Source organism: Haliotis cracherodii, unplaced genomic scaffold, assembly GCF_022045235.1.
Source record: "Haliotis cracherodii isolate W230 unplaced genomic scaffold, xgHalCrac1.p SCAF_9, whole genome shotgun sequence".
Taxonomy (NCBI): Eukaryota; Metazoa; Mollusca; class Gastropoda; order Lepetellida; family Haliotidae; genus Haliotis; species Haliotis cracherodii.
The window spans coordinates 18,472,975-18,498,235 of NW_027266343.1; the positions used below are offsets into that span (position 1 = coordinate 18,472,975).

The following is a 25,261-nucleotide window of genomic DNA, read 5'->3' on the forward strand; positions in this document are numbered from 1 at the left end:
CACACACTCACACACACACATTTTGATTTACCAATCCCTGAATTGAGAAGACGTGCGTTACAAAGCTCCTCCAAGTCATCATCAATATCCGTAAATGTCTGTGATATTATTACCCATCCAAAGCTGAATATACATTTATTGTGCTTTCTTGACAGCAAATGTTATAATTGGGATAACACTTTCTGAGTGAAGTACAGATTCTCGTACTTTCTTGGGTTGAGTCCCGCCCGGGATTTGAACCCACACTGTGAGTGAGGCACCCAATCGCCAGCACACAAAGTCAGCGATCTAACCCAGCCACCGAACCAAAAATGTTAGTCCAGATGACATATACTTTGTGTACTCCTCTGACAAGTGAAAAATTGGCACGGCTTATATGGCCGAAAGCTTTGAACCCACAATGCCATTAAGAAAGTGGTCAACAGTAACACATATTATATTAATTTGGATAACTCTTTCTCAGTAAACTACATATTGTCGTACTTTTTAGGGTTGAGATAATATTCGTTGATGGTTGATTATCGATGTACAAATTAAAGCCAAAACTTAACTTATGAATGATTGGTAATGGGAAATGGACAATGGGCAAACGGGAGGCGGGGTAATCAGCGCCAATTATCTGTTGGCTTCTCTTGTTGCGATTCCTTCTTTGCTATCTTTTTACTTTTGTTGTTCTTACAGGTACATATATATGTTCTCTGTCTCATAGCATTTAATTATATTCACCTGATGAAGGAGAAAGTATATACTCCGAAACGCTGTGTTCCTCCGTTGACATCCATAAATATTTGTCCTTGTGTGTATCAGTTCTTAATGCCCTTCAAAGACTCAATCTAGCTTTGTTTTTAAATGTGGTGATATTTGCGTAGAATATAATATGGTCATGCCTATATACATTTGGGTCTTTGTCGAAATAAGCATTTAGACATAAAATATAGAGCTAAGGACATTGCTAATTCTGCAGGAATGCAGTACACGTCATAGCAAGCTGTGCTCTTTATTCATACTTTATATATTCGTAATGGAGATCTGTAACTGAAGTTTATCGTAATCTTCCGCAACTCTCACCTCCTGACCATCTGAACTTCTTAGTGCATTCAGATGCCATTGTAAAATTCCAGGCTGCCCCTCTTTCTGTGATGCTTTGACGGATGAAATCTATTGCGTTATAATAATCTCTGTTTGCTGATATATAATATGTACATGTAAAATATTTACGATATTTTAAACGTGTAATTCGATGCATATGCAAAGCAATGTGAACATAAGTGCGGATGCATGAAGGCGGTTATAGTCATAGTTATAGTGCGATGGATGTAGGGGAATGGAAGGGGGAGTATGTATGTATGTAAGCACGAATACCGATACATGAGGGCGGATATAGTTATAGTTCGATGGATGTTGGGGAATGGTGGGAGAATGGATTATGTATGAAAGCATGCGCATGGATCCATGATGGCTGACGTCGACATAATGGTGGGGAAAGAAGAATGTGATTTGTGTATGTGTGCGTGCATGCGTTGTGATACGAGGGTTAGCGAACATGTTGTGAGATGATTGTGTGAGTAAGTTAAGTGGTTGAGGATGTGGCAGGTATGAGTATTGATACAATTTGTCAATTTGTCAGTATTGATACATGCAGACTTAGGGTTGGGGGACTAGGTGTGCCTGTACTAAGGTCTTTTGTTTCACTCACTTATAGTCACTGTGTTTTCTTTACTGTTTTACGCATTTTTATGACTTAAACTGTAGTGACTCAAAGGTCATACTGGCAGGGCATACTACATATCTACCCGAACTACATATGTAGCCATTTTTGTGCTGTACAATTCTTCTTCTACCTCACACACACACACACACACACACACACACACACGCACGCACGAACGCACGCACGCACGCACACACGCACGCACGCACACGCACACGCACGCGCACGCGCACATTAATTGTTTTATTAAATGTATCCTCGAGAGTCAGGAAGAAACTAGAAATAACGGCCTTTGTTCTGTAAACCTCAGCAAGTTTCAGCTTTCGCCTCTTCCTTTGTGGAATGAGATTTCACATTTGTAAGATGATCTCTCTTATCTGTCTGTACCATCAACTTAACTGCCGTCACCCCTGCAGTTTTCCCGTCCCTTATTGCCAAGCAGGTGACCCACAAGGAGGAATACCGCCCTCCCTTAGTCCAGTTATACTGTGCTAAGCACAATATGTTGGGAATACGTAGCCTTGCTGTGGGCAAACATTTTGTAACAATTTGGCAAACTTTGATATGTAAAAAGCAAATATAATTCAGTTTTATTTCAACAAAAACGGAAAAAAATCGGCTCCTAGTTATTTTGTGGATACCATAACAATAAATAAAACCAATAGATCGTTTGAGCTAGCATGAATATAAAAAAATAATTAGCAAGTCGATAGTCATAATTTCCTCTGTTGGTGAAATGTTCTTCATGAATAGAATAGATGGCTGATAGACGTTCGCCGAATAATATCATTAATTTTGCTAACTTCAACTGTTCATCTAATTTCCATGAATGTGTGTTACATAGTTCATATGTTCATGGGCTTCTTCACTGAATGTTTAGTGTGGAGGACTACTTCACTTGAGAATAACTAACATAAATAATGATGATATTACATTTAGGTTCAGTTGTATTTTTATATTTGTATCATTTTGCAAATGTTACAGAGACCTGATAAGGGATATGATAATGTACAGTCGCTATTCTTAAAGTAAGAAAATGTTAGATTTATCAACCAGACATATTGCACACAAGAGGATGATCATATTTCATGACACTATTCTACGTCGAAGTCAACGATATTTGCGTATGTTATTGCTACATGACACGGATACGTCATGATAAAACAATTAGAAACTGACATTTGATGATATAAGATAGCTACGCGATAAATCGCAAAGAACAAAGAAGGAAGCGATATTTATTTCACGATAAAACATTGTTCTATCATGAAGTCATTTATTGAGATTCGAACATGCACTCGCAACTTGAAAACGTCGTAAATTGGACCTTATTTGTGAGAGGTATGTGTCTAGTGAGTTGTTCCCAATAAATGTTGCCGGAGACGATAGATAAACGCAGTGCCCGAACAATCGAATCCGAAAGTGAGAGTGATATGACAATCGGTATTGGGAGAAAAGGTACAGATAATCGACGAGAAAATTGTGAGAATATGCGGGAAAGACCAAACTCAAATCCTAAAATGGATTTAACTAGCATGGCCGCTGTCGGATTCTATTCAAGGAGTCATTATTATTTAAGTACGGGTAAATATTTTAAAGCGTGTATTTTTTCCTAATTCAACACCCTCAAAGAGGCTGTACGTAATGTTGATATCTCATATAGAAATAAACGAGTCGTGGTCGTTGTTTATCGTACAATAAACAACTCCCACTCGTCGTTTGTGTCTTAATTACATGACCATATACACTAACATTATATCTTTTCATGTTTATCGGTCAACAAAAGCGACATAAGCATTTCCATTATCATGAGAAACCCTTGCCAAACGTAGCACCAACTGCACGATTGCGACAACATCAGGAGCATGTTTCATGATTCATCATAATAAATGATGACACTGGGTGCTCGCTTAAACGCGAGCTCATTCCGAGCCACTAGTGGCACCCGCCACAAACAATTGTTCATCCTAAAAGGCAGAGAATTGCATCAGACATCATTTTGGTCATTGATACGTCAAACCTGGAAATGCCGTCTACACGTCCAACACAAAGCCCTAGCCAGGACCCAAATCCTTTAAACCCGGCCAAAGTTCTGTTAATTACATACATTTCCCCCTAACCTTAAGTAATCTATACTAATTCTGAATTAAATCGTATTTACCCGTATGAATCGTCTTATGTTATTTATTGCCGATAAACAGAATATGCACACTTTCTGAAAGTACTGTGTGATAAGTCACGCACCAAACCTATACTCTCGATATACATGATACGTATATTAAAGTGCCATGCTTTCCTGATGTCCTCTCATTCTAATTTGAAATAATGGCATAAATAGTTACCACTCATCTTTCAATATTTTCCAAGGTTGGGTTAATCACAAACATATTTGAATATGTACAACAGCTATACTTACTTATCTTTATACTTAAAGGCATCAGGTTTGTCTGTCATAAGACCCCGAAACAAATATGTCCAACACAGCCAAATATTTGGCTCTTGGCTCCTTGTTATTATATTTTATAACTATTGTTTAACAACAAAATATGTTCATTTCAGTAATTAGATGTTTTTCTAGCATCAGGTCTGTGGTATGTTCACTGCATCAACATTCCATTAAAACGATATTTACATACATACATACATACATACATACATACATACATACATACATACATACAGAGGAAATGCTTAGCATTTATCTTTTAAGGAAGAGTGCAGGACGACTTGCTTTATACATATAAATGTGGACATCTATGTATGGACATTTGGATATCCCTAAAGATAGTGTTTGTAGATGACTGTAGAAAAAGGAATAATTATGTGAGTAATCGGGTTAATACCAAGTTCAGCAATATTCAGCCACATTGCGATATTGGTTTCCAACATACAAGACGGACCATGAAATTATGACTTGAATTTGGACCTGGCTTTCTGGTGTGATGTTACACCCCATAATCTCCGGTAGAAATAGAGCTTAAAGCACGAATTAAGATCACGAGATGATACTGATGCATACATCTGGACATATATTTGCGTAGTATTGCTACGTTAATTCATCAGTATATATGCATTTTGCATAAAAGGATATTGTAGGATCGACGGTGACATGCGCACATAACCTATTCACCAGTGCTGTAATATTTAATTCATTTCTTTTGACACGTATCGACACGAGAAACAATATTCAAATTTAAAAGGAGCCCAAGTGGGATGGAAATTTCAGCCTGAACCTGTTGAACAAGGCTTGTTTCATTTGGGGCTATAGCATTGCCATTAAGGCCTGGGCGGAAGGGAACACCTGTTTGCACCCATCAGATACCAATCACAACTTCTCTCTCAAAACGAAAACAAAATACGAAAAATGTCGGAAGTGTATCCTTCTAACTTTCTATTTAGATACATGTTTTAACTTTTAAAGTAATTATTTGTATCTCAGGTATTATTGCTATCTGTGATGCTGGTACCGTTTTGTCGCCATAGTGTAGCTTTTGTGGAGTTATTATGAATATCAAATATATGTCTTGAAATATGGACTTGTGAAAGAACTTATCATTGAACCATATGCATTTAAATTAATGCATATACCATTTACTTGGCGTGTATGGACATATTATCCATCTACTTATACACACTTATGGACATATACAGAATTTCATTGTACCTAATTATTTAAAAAAATACCCGTGAAGATCCGGGTTAGAATAGGCCTTCAACAACCCATGCTTGTACGAAGGCGACTAACATGATCGGGTGGTTAGGCTCGCTGACATGGTTGATGCATGTCATCGTATCCCAAATGCGTAGATCGGTGCTCTTGATGATAATAACTAGATTGTCTGGTCCAGACTGGATTATTTACGAACCACCGTCATGTAGCTGGTATATTGCTTTGTGCGGCGTTAAACAACAAACAATCAAACAAAATCTATTATTAAACACCTTCCAACAATGAGAAATTAAACTTATATTTTCTAAATATTCTTTTATATTTATAACATAATTTGATTCATAATTTAATTATTGCGTTGCTTTCTTCTCTGTCATTCAATGTACATGTTCAAACACCTAAACTTTTTTATATTTCATTTTTCACAAATGGCTACGTTAGTGAGTTGCCTAGATCTCTCGTTACCTACTCACACGAATAGATTAAAATAATTTGTTTTACTATCATATTTTTGTTTATCTAATTCTTAATACGAAATTGATAATTCATTTATCACAGTATAGATCATATTCGTTTATATCACTATCTGATGCTAAGGTTTTATTGCAGAAATTATAATTAATTCAATATGTAGAAAGATACTACACAACTTGCCATTATTTGACTTTAAAACTGAACAAAGTATGATATAATGATCAGAATGCCTGTAACGGGTAGTATTTAAGAAAGAAATATTTGTCGATAAGTCCCATTTTTCAGATATGCCCTTCAGTAGTATTATTGCATATCTCCAGAGAGAGGTTTACATTGTAGTTCTCATTATTTGTGGATAATTCAAAAAGCAACATAGAAAATATATATGCTACCATGACGAAAGAATACAGAGTATACATAACTCGCAATTCTCCAAAAGAGATTTCAAATCACAATAACATTTCTGATATAAAGAGAGGTGGTAATGATTTAATCTCTCCATGTGCCCTTGTTCGTGAGCCCTTGTTCTATTCAGCAAACAGCCCAAAACCGAAACACCACAACATATCCGATTACACTGATTCAGGCTGTCCCAGTTCTCCATACTGACGCCCGTTCGTCTCTCAGACCATACAGAATAAATTTAAAAGGAATCCAGCTCAAGTCTAGAACGATTTGGCAAGTCTAGATTGCCTCAATTCTATTCATGAAAGTAAGCATTAATAAAAAAATATTGATCTTGTCTGCTTCAGATTATATTTTGTAGATACATATTTTTAACTTGGAAAATTGTACTGACCCCGGCGCTGTCCCTATTGAAGCTGTCTATAAGAATTTCGAATTGTCGTCCATTGTTCGATGTCAATACATTGATGACAAGTGAGGATATTGAAGTAATCGTTGATGCCGCGCTACACTATGATAAAATTTATAACCAAGTTGACTGGTGTGTACATTACTACAGTGAACATGTACATGATCATGCCCTAATAATCAAATTCCGTAATGTCAAATACTAATTTATTATTGTGTGATGAATTTAACTGGATCAGTGGTATGTGATATTAATATTCCATCAATTTCTTTCCTGGTTGGTCCATCCATGTCTACAAAATGAAAATAATACAATTAAAATGGAGCATAGAAAATTCTTAATTTCAATCTAGACTTTCCCAATCATTATAGACTTGAGTTGGTCTCACTTTTTTACATTATTCTCTTGGGTCAACGTCACAGCTCATACCATACACTAACAAGACCAGTCTGCCCCTCGCCGACAACATTCGCCGACTCGCCGACAACATTCAGTATACAGTGTGTCGCGAGCTCTGCGCTGTGCTGGAGCACACATTTCCTACACCTCTCCCTTCGGCAAACACCCCATGAGGGTTGCAACGAGGTCACAGGTCAGGCGTGCGCTCATCAGTTGTGTAATGCGGTCAAGAGTAAGATCTTCCGGAAGACCACTGCACTAGAGGTACATGTATGTGGATTGTTGATGAGGTACTACTGTTTGAAACTGGGAGTTGAACACTAAGCACTATTAGAGAAGAGCTCACAATAAAACGTTATGGACTCGCGGATGGACTTGTGTTTTCATTTCAAGACGTACATGTATCAGGTTGAACTTCCTAACTGTAACAATAACTGAACTTTACGCCTTTTATACACATTTGTGATGAGGCGACAATGCGACAACGAAACATATTTTGACCTTGAAAATGTCGCGTTACGGCATCGTCGCCCTTTTGTAAAATAAAAAAAAGGATTATCAAAGAGCGACAATGCGAACACGCGACAATGCGACAAATGGCCAATTGTCGCGCTATTGTTAATTTTGACACGTTTTGCTTGTTTTTGTAAGGGCGTCAATGCGACAATGCGACAACACGACAATGTCCCTTTCATAGTGATCCGTGCAAATAAAACTGAGTTATGAAACAGAAGTCTGACATGCCAGTTAAAAGATAAAGTGTTGCAGCTTCAGATTGCATAGATCTTCAAGAAGGATTATCAATAATGGGATGGGTGATGAGTTCAACTGCATACGCTGTGATTAACAATAATGCTCCGAGTCAATACATTTTCTCAAATGTATGACATGCATTACGTGAATGAACATATTGTTTATACCGTCCATGTTTTTGACGGACAATATAATTTACATGCTCGGTAAAAGTGAGGACGGGCATCATTGTGTGTTTCCGTGCTCTGTTCAGAGGAACAATTGACTTGTCCTTGCATGTGTTTGTGACGGGTGCCACCTGTGTGGCAGGATACGCTCACCTTTTCCCGAACAGCCATTGTATGACCTGAACCACTTCGGATTTTTATCCAACATCAGTCTGATATAACTGAAATACTGAAATACTGTATAGTTGAAAATGATGTTTAATGCGATTACCGTAGTGTTTTACTGCAACTGTTCAAGTTTTGTGCAGTGATGTTATGTAATATGTAAAAGAAAGCATATTGATTTGAATAGAATATACTTGCGTCAGTGTATTTTATTAACGCCCCAAACCGTAATTTAAACACATAAAATAACAGATCATATACACGCATGGTGCCTTGACTTACTACTAGCTTTAATAGGCCATCCCGGAATGAAAATAGTTCCCCCCAAAGCGTGGAACATATGTTTTAGTATGTTTACAAGAAATATATTCCAAACAATATCCTCATTAGATGAGAACATCTTTTACAGAATTACCTCAGTAAGTCAACTACAATGACAGAGCGTCGTAATACATTTACATCAAGTACAATACGTCAAAATGGCCGACACGATAAACGGTGACGGGAGAAATTTTCGAAGTTGTTAATTAACCTGTTGCTATTTCAAGCCTTTGTCATCACTGATCAATTGGCCGATCATTGAAAAGTGATTGTGAAGATGTGTCAAACAGATACTAAGGTAAATTCATAGATTTCTGTAAATTGTCACTACGATAGTTTGGATTATTTTTTCGGGTTTTTTTTTCTCTGGGAAGGGTTGTAGCGAGGGTATCCTTAAATGGGCTTGCAAACACGCTTCTGTATGAATTCGTACCAGGGAATTCCAAGGGTTTTCCCTAGGAATGTTGAATTAGTCAGTGTATACGCCATTTCAAGAATACAGTCACGTCATGTGACTGACCTCTCGTCCAAGCCGTTTATCTTGTAAACTTCACATTACAACATTAGTTACTGTTATAACCAAATGAAACACAACACATTATCCGATAGAGGTAACGGTGCATAGCCGAGGGATATGTTACCACAATTAACTTAGTAACATTGTTTGGTTCGACTTCTTGGCGCGTGTCTGAATTCCATTAACATGTTACATATCCTAAAACTAGCTTATCAGCAAATCTCGCTGCACTGCGCGCGACAGATACTAGAGCAAGGCATGCCAGAAATACGAAACCTAAAGCTTCCGAAAGGAAGACTTCTCCATCACGTGCGTCGGGGGACCAGCCCTATCTGATTATCGTTAACAGTTGTACAAGGCGGAGCAAAAAGCATCGTTTTTCCGTCCATTTTACGCTTGAAAACCTCGACCCTTTTCTGGACACTTTCTAGACAATCACCAATTTATCAATTTTAATGAATTTTTAGTCGTTTTTTCCGTCCAATGACCATATACGGAAAAAACCGACGTTTTCGTGTTTGCAGTGTAACGCACACAAGTAAGTGTCCTGTCAGGAGACAGGTGTCAAGCCACCCGTGCCTTTGCACCACTGCGTGTACGTGTATGTGAAGAAGTGATCTTCCTCAAAACGGCCCTTTTTAGGGCCACCCATCTCTCCCGAAAGAACGCTTTCATCCTTTGCTTTGACGACCCTCAAACCCAAACAATGAACCCACCTCCTCCTCCTACCTCCCTCCCTCCCTTCACCACCACCGCCTTTTCTATGTTTAGAACAACAATGGCGATCTTGTTCACCTTTTACGGTCGCTTCTCTGGGTTTTTCCCCTCCCTCCTCCCCGGAAACCAATGCGACGCCCTCTTGGAGGTGCGCGCGCCACCGGAAACGGATGTGACGCCATCTTGGATGCGCGCACCACCGGAAACGGATGTGCCGCCATTTTGGATGCGCACGCAGGACCCACCATCCCCTGCGCGCATGCGCGCCGGAAGTGAAGTCATCAGAGGTCGCGTGACCCTCTCGACCAATCAAAAGCCAGGAGCGGTACCAGACCGCTGGCCTCAACTCATGTGTTCAAATCATTCTCATTAGATGAGAAAGTTCTGTAAAGAACTACCTCGGTAAGTCAGTCACAATGACAGCGCGTCGTACATTTACATCAAGTACAAGACGTCAAAATGGCCGGCACGATAAACGTGACGGGAGAAATTTCCGAAGTTGTTAATGAACCTGTGGCGGTTACATGTGTTAGTCATCATTGATCAACTAGCCGATCATTGAAAGGTGAATAAAGATGCGTCAAACAGACACTAAGGTAAATTCATAGATTGCTGGAGACGGTCTGTGTCAGCCTAGACACGAATCGATTCGATACTAATATAGTTTAGATGTGAATTTCTTCGTTTGCTCATTAGGATAGGCCGTGGCGAGGATATTCGTGAACAATCATGCAGTCACGCTTTCTGACATTTCTCAATGTATACTGAAACGCTGAGACCAAGAATAAAGGTTCTAAATGATCAGAAAGAACGCTTATGTATGTTTTCGTGCTAGGGAATTCCCAGGGGTTTCCCCAGGAATGTGGAAGTAGTCCGTCAGTGTTTACGTCATTTCAAGAACATGGTCTCGTGCAAAACGTATGAACGTCAAATTGTGTCGTTCATACACTTATGATCGTCAATTTCGCGGTCATGTGACCGACCTCTCGTCCAATGGAAAAGCCGTATATCGTGTAAACTTCAAATTTAAAAATAATATGCAAGTACACAAACAATCATTAGTCACCCGTGTATAGATATACATGATGACGTTAGTCCCGAGTTGTAAAAGATAGATCTCACCCGTCGTGAATAGTGACGGTGTCACGAAATATATTCGCCCTCAGAATAAAATCTCCCCCCGGCGAATTTATACCGGTACAGTTCCGCCCCTCTCGAAATAAACTCTCCCCCACCCAACGAAATAAAATCTCCCCCCAGAATATTTCCTCCCCGGGTCGTTTTATAAATACTTGCCATGCAGTTCAATAGTTGATGTTATTTTGGGTTAGGTAATGTTGTAATCTATTTTTAGCCATTGATTCCATTACTTTGCATAAGTTTGAAGTTAGGGATATTGGTCTATATGAGTTAGCTTGATTAGCTGGTTTATTAGGTTTAGGGATTGGTATGACTAGGGCCTGTTTCCAGGGAGTAGGAACCTGTCCGTTTAGGTAGATGAGATTGTATAGTTTGAGTAGTGCCTGGAGTAGTTTTAGCGGGAGATTTTTAATTATTTGGTAAGAAGTTAGGTCAAATCCTGGGGCTGTGCACTTTTTCCTGTTTTGGATTACGTAGAGGTGCTCCTCTATTGTGAAGGTTTGGTTTATTAGGGCTCCAAGCCGAAAGGCTGTAGAGCCCTATTGTAATCGTTCGATTTATTATTATTATTATTATTTATTATTATTATTATTATTATTATTTATTATTCCGCCGATTTTTGTACCTGCCCTAGCAAAATAACCACTAGCTCGATTTTGTTCAAATGTTGTGTGTGTTTGTAGACCGTTAGGTACTAGTGCCCGCCAAAATCCCAAGGCCGTAGGCCCAAAGGCCAAGGGTAGATAACTGAAAAACAAGTATTTTTTGACGATATATTTTGCCCTGTTGCTCCACAACCGTTTGCCCGTTTACTTTCAAACCTTGCATGTATCTACTGCTTCAGTTGCTTGATAATTTTTGTTCTTTGACTTTGGTCATTGGTCACGTGGTTTGTCAGCCATATTGGATTCAAGGTTTTCCAAGGGTTTTTTGGGCACCTGTCTTCAAATACTATCTCCTCTGAATCCACTGCATGAAATGATTTCAAACTTTCTGTGAATTGTCTCCATACAGAACACAACAAATAAGCATAGCCGTTTTTCGATATCTTTTTTAGTTGCGGCCATATTGGATTTTGATTTTGATAAATCTTTTCACCCAAGTACAAATACTGAAGGAAGCGCCTCATAAATCTACTATAAACCCCCATTCACTGGCTTTGCAGATACCCTAGCGTTCTCCACAGCCTTGTTCAATATTATGTGTACTACCCTTGACGACCAGAATTAGAATTGGCCTTTTTCAACCGATGCTTGTCTCAAGAGGCCACTATGCTTGTCACAGGAGGCGACTAATCGGATCGGGTGGTCAGACTCGCTGACTTGATTCTTCATTTCTCAATTGCCAATTGCTACGGTACCTTATTTTTGACAGCGTTGTTAAAAGCAAACCATTTGCAAACCATTTGCGGATAAGAATATGGAGGTCGGCATTTAGTCCACTCTGGGAAACTGTGGCACACGCCAATTTGGTAGCGGCAATGTCCTGCAAACGGTGACTATCTTTAGACGGAGTTGGTACAAGCAAACCATGTACGGATTCGAACATGGTCGAAGTCATACATGGGTTAAGAATACACTGGGACACATGTCATGATGTCTCACAAGCGGTTTATTACATTTAACGACGTTGGTACAACCAAACCATTTGGGGATTCGAACATGGTTGGAATCAAACGTGGGTTAAGAACACACTGGGACACGTGTGGTGATGTCTCACAAGCGGTTCATTACATTTGATGGCGTTGGTACAAGAAAACCATATGCGGATTCGAACATGGTCGAAGTCATACATGGGTTAAGAACACACTGGGACACGTGTGGTGATGTCTCACAAGCGGTTCATTACATTTGATGGCGTTGGTACAAGCAAACCATTTGAGGATTCGAACATGGTCGAAGTTGGAAATTGGTTTAAACATCATCTTGTCCGATTACTTTCAAACCTTGCATGTATCTACTGCTTCAGTTGCTTGATATTTTTTGTTCTTTGACTTTGGTCATTGGTCACGTGACTTGTCAGCCATATTGGATTCAAGGTTTTCACAGGGTTTTTGGGGTACGTGTCTTCAAATCCTATCTCCTCTGAATCCACTGCATGAAATGCTTCCAAACCTTCTGCGAATTGTCTACACACACGACACAACAAACTCTGTAAGCCGTTTTTGGATATATTTTTAAGGTTGCGGCTATTTTGGATTTTGATTTTGATCATTTTTTTCTCTGAAATTTACTTTAAAGATCATATCTTGTAGGGTTGTTGACAGAAACTATTGCAAGTTTCCATGAAGTTAGTGTGCCATATGCATCTCATCTTTTGTTCTTGATTGCATGTTAAAAGTAACACCGCTTGGTGGTAATATTTTATTAATATTTGGGACTACTCTTGAACACGCCAATTTAGTAGCGGCGATGTCCTGCAAACGGTAACTATCTTTTGACGGAGTTGGTACAAGCGAGTGGTCAGACTCGCTGACTTGATTCTTCATTTCTCAATTGCCAATTGCTACGGTACCTTATTTTTGACAGCGTTGTTAAAAGCAAACCATTTGCAAACCATTTGCGGATTAGAATATGGAGGTCGGCATTTAGTCCACACTGGGAAACTGTGGCACACGCCAATTTGGTAGCGTGTCCTGCAAACGGTAACTATCTTTTGACGGAGTTGGTACAAGCAAACCATGTACGGATTCGAACATGGTCGAAGTCAAACATGGGTAAAGAATACACTGGGACACATCTCATGATGTCGCACAAGCGGTTTATTACATTTAACGGCGTTGGTACAACCAAACCATTTGGGGATTCGAACATGGTCGGAGTCAAACGTGGGTTAAGAACACACTGGGACACGTGTGGTGATGTCTCACAAGCGGTTCATTACATTTAATGGCGTTGGTACAAGCAAACCATTTGAGGATTCGAACATGGTCGACGTTGGAAATTGGTTTAAACATCATGGGACACCAAGGCACATGTCAATTTAGTAGAGGTGATGTCTCACAAGAGGTTCCTTACATTTGACGGCGTTGGTACAGGTAAACCCTTTCAGGATTCGAATATGAACGAGGTCGGAAACAAGTTTAGCACTTAATCTCAGCAATGCGACAGGAACCCGGGGCCCGGACGAACGCAGAACGCTAATCCGTTTGACTGGAGCCCAACTGACAAAGAAGGTACAGCCTGTTAAAGAGTCACCAAGCCGAAAGGCTGAAGAGCCCCAGTGTTATCGTTTGATTTAATATTATACTACTCAAAAGAAGTTACAGAACGCCCAATTCTTTCATATTACTACAGTTAATCTCACATGCCGAGACAGATTAACTATAGTAATATGAAAGAATCGGGTGTTCTTTAACTTCTTTTGAGTAGTATATTATTATTCCGCCGATTTTTGTACCAGAGCTAGCAAAATAACCACTGGCTCGATTTTGTTCAAATTGTGTGTGGGTATGTAGACCGTTGAGTACTAGTGCCCGCCAAAATCCCAAGGCCGTAGGCCCAAAGGCATAGGGCAGATAACTGAAAACAAGCATTTTTTAAAGATATATTTTGCCCTGTTGCTCCATAACCGCTTGTCCGGTTACTTTCAAACCTTGCATGTATCTACTGCTTCAGTTGCTTGATAATTTTTGTTCTTTGACTTTGGTCATTGGTCACGTGGCTTGTCAGCCATATTGGATTCAAGGTTTTCACAGGGATTTTGGGGTACGTGTCTTCAAATCCTATCTCCTCTGAATCCACTGCATGAAATGCTTCCAAACCTTCGAATTGTCTACACACACGACACAACAAACTCTGTAAGCCGTTTTTGGATATTTTTTAGGTTGTGGCAATTTTGGATTTTGATTTTGATCATTTTTTTCTCTGAAATTTTATTTAAAGATCATATCTTGTAAGGTTGTTGACAGAAACTATTGCAAGTGTCCATGAAGTTAGTGTGCCATATGCATCTCATCTTTTGTTCTTGATTGCATGTTAAAAGTAACACCGCTTGGTGGTAATATTTTATTAATATTTGGGACTACTCTTGAACACGCCAGTTTAGTAGCGGCGATGTCCTGCAACTGTAACTATCTTTTGACGGAGTTGGTACAAGCAAACCCTTTGAAAATTAGAACACCATGCGCCACTCATCAGCACGCAAATTTCTTAGCGACAATGTCCCGCAAGCGTTGCCTACATTTGATGGCGTTGGTACAACCAAACCATTGGGGTCAAGGTCAAGTTGGAAATGGATTTAGAACATCCTGGGACACCCTAACACATGCCAATTTCGTAGTGGTGACGGAGGTGGTACACGCAAACCCTTTCGAACATTAACGAGGTCTGAAATAGGTTTAAAACATCCCGGTACATTCTGGGACACGCCAATTTCGAGCGTTGCCTAAGTTTTGACGGCGTTGTTACAAACAGTTCCGTGCATACGTTAGTACGTGCGAACGTGGCTGATACAAAGGAGCGATATCCTGATGAGGAAGGGACTCTTTCTTGGAGTACTACTCAAATATAACAATTTGTTTCAAACATGCTATTTAACCTTTTGTTCATCACCCGCTCATCCAATAACTGTCAAACTTTTATTTTTACAATCATGAGATGCCGGCCACCTTTTATTCTTTGACGTCATAGGTGATCTAGTGTGGCAGCCACTTTTTATTAAACATTATAAGTGTCACATGATTGAGGGTCCGTTTTCCAGAATGTTCTCCGATGAACGTACATATTGAAATGTATTCTAATGTTCTATATAGTTTCAATGTATCCCACACCAAACCTATTATTTGAATAATGAACGAATAATGAAAATGTCTTTTGGTGGACAACAAATAGGATTTCGCTTCTGATTGATTATTCAAAGAAATAACACCAGGCTGAATGATACATATCTTTTTAATATTTCAAGTAACATGATACATAACTGAAAATGGAACATTGTTATTGAAAACATTTAGCCACTGTGTAACTTTGTTGTGCTTAACATAAAAAAAGTTATTTAAAAAAAGCTATCATTTTAGGGGATGGACTGAAATAGCCCCATACCCCTTACAGTCTACAAATTTAGCCAAGGAGAGCAAATGCGCTCTGTTCTGATCGTAAAATGACCCACAAGATTGATCAATTGATGCAAGTAGCATGTTTTGGTGTACAACCCACTCTTAAGAACAGGAAAGTATGGGTTGATAAAGGTTTAAGGTTTAAGTTTCTGCACAAAAATTGCTCTTGAAAAATAAGATGATGAAATACTCAATGGTATTTCTGTGCGCTATATACCCTCTTAGGCAGAAATTAGGGAACACTGTAACTACGAAAACTTCGCTTTTACATAAAATTGTGAAAGGGGTCGATTTCTGATTATAAGAATTGATCATGGGTCAGCTGACACATGAATGAAGAACTGGAGCTTGAAATGATGAACTCTGATGGATTTGGAAGGATGTCTCTGAAATCACAACTGTTATACTAGTGCTGGACTAGTTACTGACAACACTTTATGATGTGGCATGTTGACTTTGGAGTACAATTTCAAACATTGGTCCAATCAAATTGGAGACAAATTCAATTGTTCACAGTCAGGAATCCCTTTTAAGGTTGAGTGAGCACACAATACAAGCGTTGTCATACATCTGGCACCTGTCATCAGTGAAGGTAAAGGTCACGACATTCTGTTACTCTCACACAAGTCAACAGTTCTTGTTCAGTTTCCATATGTACCATTTGATGTCCTCTGGTTGCATCAGAAAGATAACAGTTTTCGTTGATAGAAGATGTACTTGGTAATAGATGACAATTTCAGGTACTGGTCGTCCTCAGGTGATTCATCATCTGTTAAACTCTCGTTGAGTCAGCAGGTAACGTCGTGCATCTTCTTTATTTACTAGTAAAATGATGTCTCTTCAACTGTCATATACTGTATTTGAGAAATGTTTTCAAATACAAGGTAACCCATTCAGTTTTCAGTCCAGACACTTGTCATCACAACATATTTTGTTTACCGTTCATTGGACATGTTGAAGCAGAACCAATCAGTTCCAATTCAGATCGACCCGGTAACAATGTGGAGAAATCAGTGATGTTTTCTTCATAACCACCTGTTCATTCAATAATACAACAGGAGATTGTTGCCGAGATAAAAGACTTCTACTGAACTCTTTTTAAATATTAGCATGATAAGTATTCCCTAATTTCTTTCGAGCATCACACAGCAAGAACACATGGCTAAGAGGAGCATTACACAATCATAACAAGCGTATGCCCTGGAAACATAAAAAAATGTATAAAATTCCTAAATAGCAAAAGGCACCAATTCAGTATGTGTCTGGTAAACATGTAAAGTTTTGTTAGAACGAATTGAATGGGTTTTGAGTTATGCTCCGGAAACGAACTCTACCCTGTAGAACCATAGTCCATCTTGTTTCCATGGAAACATAAACAAGGCACCAGTTCAGTATGTGACTGGTAAACATGCAAAGTTTTGTAAGAAAGTACTTAACAAGTTTTGAGTTATGCTCCGGTAATGAAGTCCAACTTGTTACCATAGAAACGTAAAAAATAAAAAAAATAAAAAAATCCTAAATAGCAAAAGGCACCAGTTCAGTATGTGGCTGGTAAACATTGCAAAGTTTTGTTAGAAAGCATTGAATGGATTTTGAGTTATACTCTGGAAACAAACTCTACCCTATAGAACCGAAGTCCTACTTGTTGCCATGGAAACAAAAACAATTTTTTTTCTAAATTTCTTAAATAGCAAAAGGCACCAGTTCAGTATGTGACTGGTAGACATGCAAAGTTTTGTAAGAAACTATTAAACAGTTTTTGAGTTACGCTCCGGAAATGAACACCACCCTCATAGAACCTAAGTCCTAAATGTAAAAAATAAAAATTTCTAAAATTCCTAAATAGTAAATGCACCAGTTCAGCATGAGTCTGATAGACATGCAAAGTTTCATAGATAAATATTAAACGGTTTCTGAGTCATACACACGCACGGACGGACGGAATCCATTACACTATCCCTCGCCAACTTTGTTGATATGGGGCATAATTATAATCGTCAAGTCGTACACTGAAATAGACACATGTAAAAATGTCAATCTTTCATGAAACGGGAAAACAGTACATCAATAGGCATAACCAGCTCACCTAATTGACATCAGATTATTCATAAATCAGTTGTTTTGTACACATTTACAATCTACAGGGGGCCCTTCCAGCTCAATGCCACACCCCTACTCCCTACACGCCTGGCTTTGATTATCATTATTACGTGACAAATTGTTTTCATCATTTGTACAGTTTGATTCATAGTTTGATTTCAATAGCTTCATGGTAACCATAATAAGTTGGAAGAATATGCACAGATACATTCTCAAGTCCTCGGACATATACATGGTCAATAAGCGTTCCACTTTCAGTGGTAGATTCTGAAACGATTTGTGTGAAACCATTCGATTCCATCAAAGTCTGTATGGAAGATGATGAAAAGACATTCTCATTGAAATCACCCATGATAATCGATCGAGCAGAATGTTTTTCAAGTTCCTGAACAAGTTGAAATAAATGCTTTCTGAAAATATCAGCTTTGAATGAGGTCGGCCTGTAGATGATAACAACATGAGCTTGCAGTTCCATGACATAAAATGACAGATACTCCAAATTGGATACTGGAAACTGAGGAAATTCACAGGCTTTGTCTTCACTACAATAAACTCCAACGCCACCATGACTTTGATTCTTTAATTCCATCAGTATTGGTTCAGACGATTCATAGGACTGTGCTCTGGGTTTATGATGCAATGTAAATCCATCAAGTTTTGGTTCCTCAAGTGGATGTGTATCAGATAACCATGTTTCTGTCAAGCAAATGAAATCGGCCTCTAAAAACCTACGGTCATTCTGCAAATCTTGAATATGTGATTGAAGGCCCTCAATGTTTTGCATAATGAATGTACATGTAGCATGACCATCATGTAGTTTCTGATTTGCATTCATAAACTTTGGCATACTAGACACTGCTGCCTCGACTTTTTCACTGCTGTATATGACCGACTCTTTGAAATTATCAATGATAAGACCTCCAAGAGAGGATACTCGACTTAATGCCACATAAGCTTGTCCGGCTGCAAAGATCTTGCCCAATGAAACGACAGCTTTGTTCACTGTTATCCCTTGTACTTTGTGTATGGTGCAAGCCCAGGCTAGTTTGAGTGGAAATTGACGTCTAATGCCTCCATTGTTTGAAACAGTTTCTTCAAGTGGTGCGATAGGAGTACTGTTTGTTTGTAATGCAGATGCAGTCTCTTTCAGGTTTCGTAATTTGTGACCAACTTTATCATTGTCAAACACAACATATATTCTCGAAGGAAACGCTTCACCATCAGTCAAAGATATGTGGCTAATAGTTCCAAAGACTCCATTCACAAGGCCATCTGATGTATCAATATTTTTTGTGATCATCACACGAGCACCAATTGCTACAAATAGACTTTTTTGTAAGACTGAGTTATAAACTTTCACATGAGGGTTTTCTCTCTTTTCAAGTTTTCCTGTTTTTAGGTTTCTTGAGAAATCTTGTGCTTGAATGGAAATTGGATCTGTGCATTTAGAATGAAGGGCAGTGACATTGAATTCATCAACCTGAGCGTTTGTCGCAAAAATGTGAATGCAATCGGCATCGTCTTCACCAGTTTCTTGTCGCTTCAGCATATTGATATCACTTGTTACAAGAGGCTGTGATCTTTTTCGTGTTCGTAACCGATTCAGAAGTTGTGCAAATGCAGGGTCTTTTTGTCTCATGATCGTGGTCAATTCTGTGACAGAGAAATTGTCATTCCACAGGTCATATCCATTTGTGCCAACATATAAAGGTGTACCCTTAACGGGTGGTAACTGATAAAAGTCTCCAACAGCAATTACAGATACATTTCCAAATGGTGAATAATCAGAAGTTTGTTTGATCTGTCTCAGTCTACCATGAATGTATGATAACAGCTTGTGATCAACCATTGATATTTCATCGATGATAAGTATGTGAATACTTTGCAACTTTGATCGAAGGCTATTGACCTTTTCCTCACCAAGTGGCTGGTATGGCAGTTTTGCATCAATTCCAATTGAGAGTGCACTGTGTATTGTGGATGCATTAATGTTAAATGCTGCAACACCAGTTGGAGCTACCAAAAGTACAGAGATATCATCTGGATTGCTTTGGATGGGGGCTAGAAGTCGTGTAGATTCATAGCAAATTGCCTTGATCAAATGGCTTTTTCCAGTACCAGCTCCACCAGTCAGAAATAGCTTAAATGCATCAGGATTTTTGCCATTCTTTTTATCCAAACACCATTGTCTTATTTTGTAGAAAACATCAGCTTGTTCCTCATTCATTGATCTCAGAATAGTTTCTGCTTCTTGTCTTGACACTGTACTCTGAAGTAACTCTGTTTTAGATAGTGTTTTATCAGTCTGGAGCAAATCAGGCATGTTTCTAACAGATTCTGTTTCCTCATCGGACATACATGTATGTGCATCTTCACATTCTAGTCTTTCAGATTCAGTCTCTGGACAAATTTGAGCCCAAGCATCTTCCAATTGACCAGATTGTTCAAACAATTCCTTTGCGTCATCAATGACTTCAGCATCCTGCTCAAACATGGTTTTGTTTCTGTCAACAATGTCTTTCACAGTTTCTACAGGACAGTTTGCAATCTGGACAGCACCAGTTTGATAAAATTCTTCATATGAATTGAAGGCGGCTGGTTTTAACTGAGTATCAAATGTATATGGCAAGAATAGCTGCAGCATACTGTGATAGTATTTCTCAGGATCCTTTGTACGAGAAAATCTGGCATATCTGATAATTGCTGCATCAGTTCGAGTACGTTTTTTCACATGACCAAGGCCATTTTGCAATGTTACAAGTGGACTATGTCGTTTTTCATCAGACACCCTTGTTACTTCAGATTTTGACACCACTCTGTATTCTGAGCAAAAAGTAGCAAGACACATGCTATTGAACTCATCACCTTTGGGTCTGCTCTTGTATCGATCAACAATGCTTGTCATCCACATTTCATCTTCATCTAGTTCACCACTCTGTTGTTTGTTTTTCAAAGTTTCAAGAGGCAAACTCATTCTGACAGGGTCTACGGTTGGTATGAAGTGTACTTTACGTGATCCTTCCTTCAATCTCAAATTGCAAACTCGAAACACAGCTTCCTGAGCACTCACTTCTCGATTGTGTAAGTATACAGCACCAATTTTCTTCAGAGCAGATTTTGCATCAGTATTATCCTTATTTGCTTCCTTTTGTGCTTGATTCAACAGTAATCCCATTTCTCTTTCTGCCTTTGAGATATACGAAATAATGTACACAACACAAGAGTAGGCATCAACTACATACTGAATGTCCATGTTTGCGTTCCAGCATCTCATGAGATCTGCATTGTACTGATTCACCCATACATCATTTGGCTTGCGTTTCAACACAACATTTGTTTTTGTGGATAGAATTGCACATGCTATTTCAAACATATCTTGTGAAATACCGACAGCAGTAAATAATGCATCGACTGACTCAAATGTTTGCTCATCATTTGTTAGTGCTTGCCAAATCAGTTTCAAAATTGCTTTTGCATCAATGTTGGTCATCAGTTTGACAGATTCACATGTTTGTTCCAAGGTGTTTGGCTCATCTTTATTTTTTCCATTGATATCTTGACCACTTGGTCGTGAAATGAAAGTTTTACTGCTTGGTGGACGAGGGAAATTGAACCTGCATGTTGTGCCATTTTTCTTACATGACTTTGAATGTCTTGCGCTATGTTTCTGCACACTGTTCACAATATTGTACATTTCTTCATCAATCTCAACTGAAGGCATTTCACATGTGACGTATTTGTCAATGAAGGATTTTACTGCTTCATCAGTGTCTTTATCAATCTTTGGCGCATTCTCAACCCAGAAAAGGCAATGAGTGTGTGGGGAACCACGGTGCTGGAATTCTACACGATAGAAGTAATCTTTTATCTTTCCAATTGGTTCTGCAGGAGACATGATAACCTCTTTCAAGAAGCAATGAAATCTTTGGTCAAACATTCGTGCTGCTGTCACAGGGTTCTTTCTCAGTACAAAACATTTTTCTGACCAGTCAAGTTCATAGGCTTTGCGTTTATCTCCCTCTGCTCTAAGTATTGTTTCGATCATTTCGGGCCACCTCATATCAGCCGATGAGAATGAACAGAACCAAGTTGGCACACCCAGTTGTCTCAACATTGCAAATAAATCTTTTTGAGCAGATTGCCAAAATGGTGGAGTTCCTCTTATGGGTTTCAAGAACCTGTATCCTTCATCAGATTTTAATATTCCCCTTAGGGAATCAGAATCTGTAAGATTTTCAGCGGTAATATTTCTACAATATGACTGTGATCCCTTTCGCATTGCAATGGAAACATTTGACAAAACTTGTTGAATTTCTGAAAGATACTGAGCATAAAATATGTAGTCAGTGTTTTGAGCAAATCGACGATCAGCATTCATTAGGCGTGTGTGCAGGTAGCGTGCAAGTGTTATTCTCTCTTCACGATCATCATGGAAGGTAGATGACCCTGAAGGGAACAATACTGGAAATGATTTCGCTTCATTGCTTTCGTCTGTCAATACTCGGACAGGATTATTTTCCTCAGCAGGTGCAACACAGGTTATCCTTTCAAAGTGTTGATCAAGAACTTCTTGTCCAATATCAAGAGGTTGTAGACAGGTATTCAAAAGTAAGCCATGCTCTTTTTCAGTAATTTGTGTGTTTGAGCTATCCTTGTCAAGGTCAGGTAATGTGTCAGTGTCAGTATCAGAGTAATTAGTTTCATCTTCTTCATCAATAACTGGCAAGGGATTGACCCATTCTTCATTAAAATTTACATCTTCATACCATCTATTGTTTGCTTGAAGATATTCTAAGGCATTCTTAACATGAGCTTTGTTGACAAACTGATATTGATAATGGCCTTTGTAAGTTAACTTTCTTTTTAGTTTCACTCTGATCATCTCATCGTCTACATCACATCTCGGTAACATACTGGTGCTTTTCTCAATGTTTGAAGGAACACATACTACAGGTCCGTGTACGCCATTTTGTCCACCTTTTGGTAATGCCATCATTTTCATAAAAGGGATATTCAAGGCAATCAAGTGCTGCTCTAGTTCATTGAGACAATGTAGTTGCATAGGAACAGGGGTCAGTTCAAGGTTGTTAACAACAGCTTCTCCAGGCATTTTGCCAGACAAAAGTTTCCTATGACAAGTATAGCAAATCCATAATGTGCCTTCAGGACTATTGACAAACGGACATTGGTCATCACAACTGCCTGTGCATTTGTGTAGGTAAGTGTCAGTGATGCATTTCTCAGATACAGCTGCTACATTGCTTCCTTTGCTTTCATACACAGTTTTTTTGCATTGAACAACCTGTTTTTTGAAAAGTCTTCGATGACACACTGAGCACACAAATTCTGGACCTTCAGAAATGTTTTTCACAAATGATCCTGTAACATTCGCCATTATTTTCCTTTCTTTTGCAGTTTGCATAACCCTGGCTGACTGTCTCTCTTTCAAATTCTGTCTATGTTCGCTACTAGTTTTGTACTTTGCAATGCTTGCTGATTTAACGGATTTCCTGTGGACTGTATCTTTGTCATATTTGTCAGTGCTATAGGTTTTTACAGTTTCTCTGTGTTTGGCATCTTTTGCATATTTGTCTGTGCTATAGGTTTTTACAGTTTCCCTGTGTTTGGCATCTTTTGCATATTTCTCAGTGCTATAGGTTTTTACAGTTTCCCTGTGTTTGGCATCTTTTGCATATTTCTCAGTGCTATAGGTTTTTACAGTTTCCCTGTGTTCTGCATCTTTTGAATATTTCTCAGTGCTATAGGTTTTTACAGTTTCCCTGTGTTTTGGATCTTTAGCATATTTCTCAGTACTGAGAGATTTCAATTTTTCCTTGTGCTTAGGATCTTTGGCATATTGCTCACTGCTATATGTTTTGACTGCTGCCCTGTGCTCAGAATCTGTGGCATATTTCTCACTGCTATATGTTTTGACTGCTGCCCTGTGCTCAGAATCTGTGGCATATTTCTCACTGCTATATGTTTTGACTGCTGCCCTGTGCTCAGAATCTGTGGCATATTTCTCACTGCTATATGTTTTGACTGCTGCCCTGTGCTCAGAATCTGTGGCATATTTCTCACTGCTATATGTTTTGACTGCTGCCCTGTGCTCAGATTCTGTGGCATATTTCCCACTGCTATATGTTTTGACTGCTGCCCTGTGCTCAGAATCTGTGGCATATTTCTCACTGCTATATGTTTTGACTGCTGCCCTGTGCTCAGAATCTGTGGCATATTTCCCACTGCTGTACATTTTGAGTGTTTCCTTATGTTTTGCATCTTCAGCGTATTGCTTTCTGCTGTAGTTTTTGACAGATTCCCTGTGTGCTTCATCATCTCTGTATCTACTTGAACTAGCCTCTTTCTTTCTGTTTCTGAATTCAGGTACAGTGTTGTACTTTTGTTTCTCTTTAGTCAGTTTACTCTGCTTCACATTCAAATTCGATGTTTCAGACATATCTTTCTCAGATTTTCTTTTGGCCTGGATATACTCTCTTTTGGCTTTTGCATACTTTTTTTTGTTTTTTTGTCCCTCAGCAGGTGTCGCTTCATGAGAATGAATAGATACTTCGCTATCAAGTTTATGTTTTTTCAAAACTGATTGTCTGTCATCTACATGTAAATGGTTAGCTTTTCTCTTCCTCATTGTTCGAACACTGCTCAAATGTTTCTCACAATATTTGTCCGTACAGGAGTTTCTCAAGGCACCAAGAGCGTTCACACAAACCACCACTTCGTAATGTGAACCACAAACATGATTTAGATATATGCATCTGCCAGTGTTTGGTACGTCTGTGTTTATCTGATTGCTTGGATATCTCAACCATCTGTTATCAGTGAATGTGCATATGTCAATACCGAGCAGATTTGCAGCTGCAAACATTTCTAGTTCTGTTGCCCATGTTCCAACATACCACATTCTTGATTGAGAGATGTATTGTTCAACAGAGTCATAACCTGCTCTTAAGAATGGATGGAAGCTTTCAGCATGTTCCCTTAGGTGTGCCACAACAGCCAGTCGGACTTTTCTGTGATTGTTTTCTTTGCCAGAGATTGCAAAGGACAAACTTCTAAAGAAACAATTGCCATCACCTTCAATATGTACTGTTCTACATGGTTCACCAATTTCCACACCAAACTCATGGTCTTGACATTTTGGTAGACAGTGATGTTGAATATTGAGTTGTTCGCACAACTGTTCACATACATCTGATGTTATTGGGCAGAAAAGCATCGCATTTTGGTCAATGTTAATTA

General features: G+C 38.9%; 2 protein-coding genes across 2 annotated transcripts in view; one reads left to right on the forward strand and one right to left on the reverse strand.

The window, feature by feature from the left end:
* LOC139453245 (uncharacterized) overlaps positions 1 to 25,261 on the forward strand; it is a 92,773-nt gene that overhangs the window by 8,469 nt on the left and 59,043 nt on the right. The window lies entirely within an intron of this gene.
* Positions 17,858 to 24,461, reverse strand: LOC139452904 (uncharacterized). The gene is made up of 2 exons (XM_071234535.1): positions 18,737 to 24,461; positions 17,858 to 17,913 (listed from the first exon to the last, which is right to left on the reverse strand). Exons 1-2 carry the CDS (start codon positions 24,459 to 24,461, stop codon positions 17,858 to 17,860), a joined length of 5,781 nt encoding a protein of 1,926 aa, XP_071090636.1.

Bases quoted from the DNA above. Each gene is read 5' to 3' on its own strand.
- LOC139452904 (XM_071234535.1), bottom strand. From the start codon at position 24,461: ATGTCTGAAACATCGAATTTGAATGTGAAGCAGAGTAAACTGACTAAA. The intron at 17,914-18,736 runs GTAGGTTTTTAG...TGTCTATTTCAG, and splicing joins TCAAGATTTGCAGAATGACC to TGTACGACTTGACGATTATA.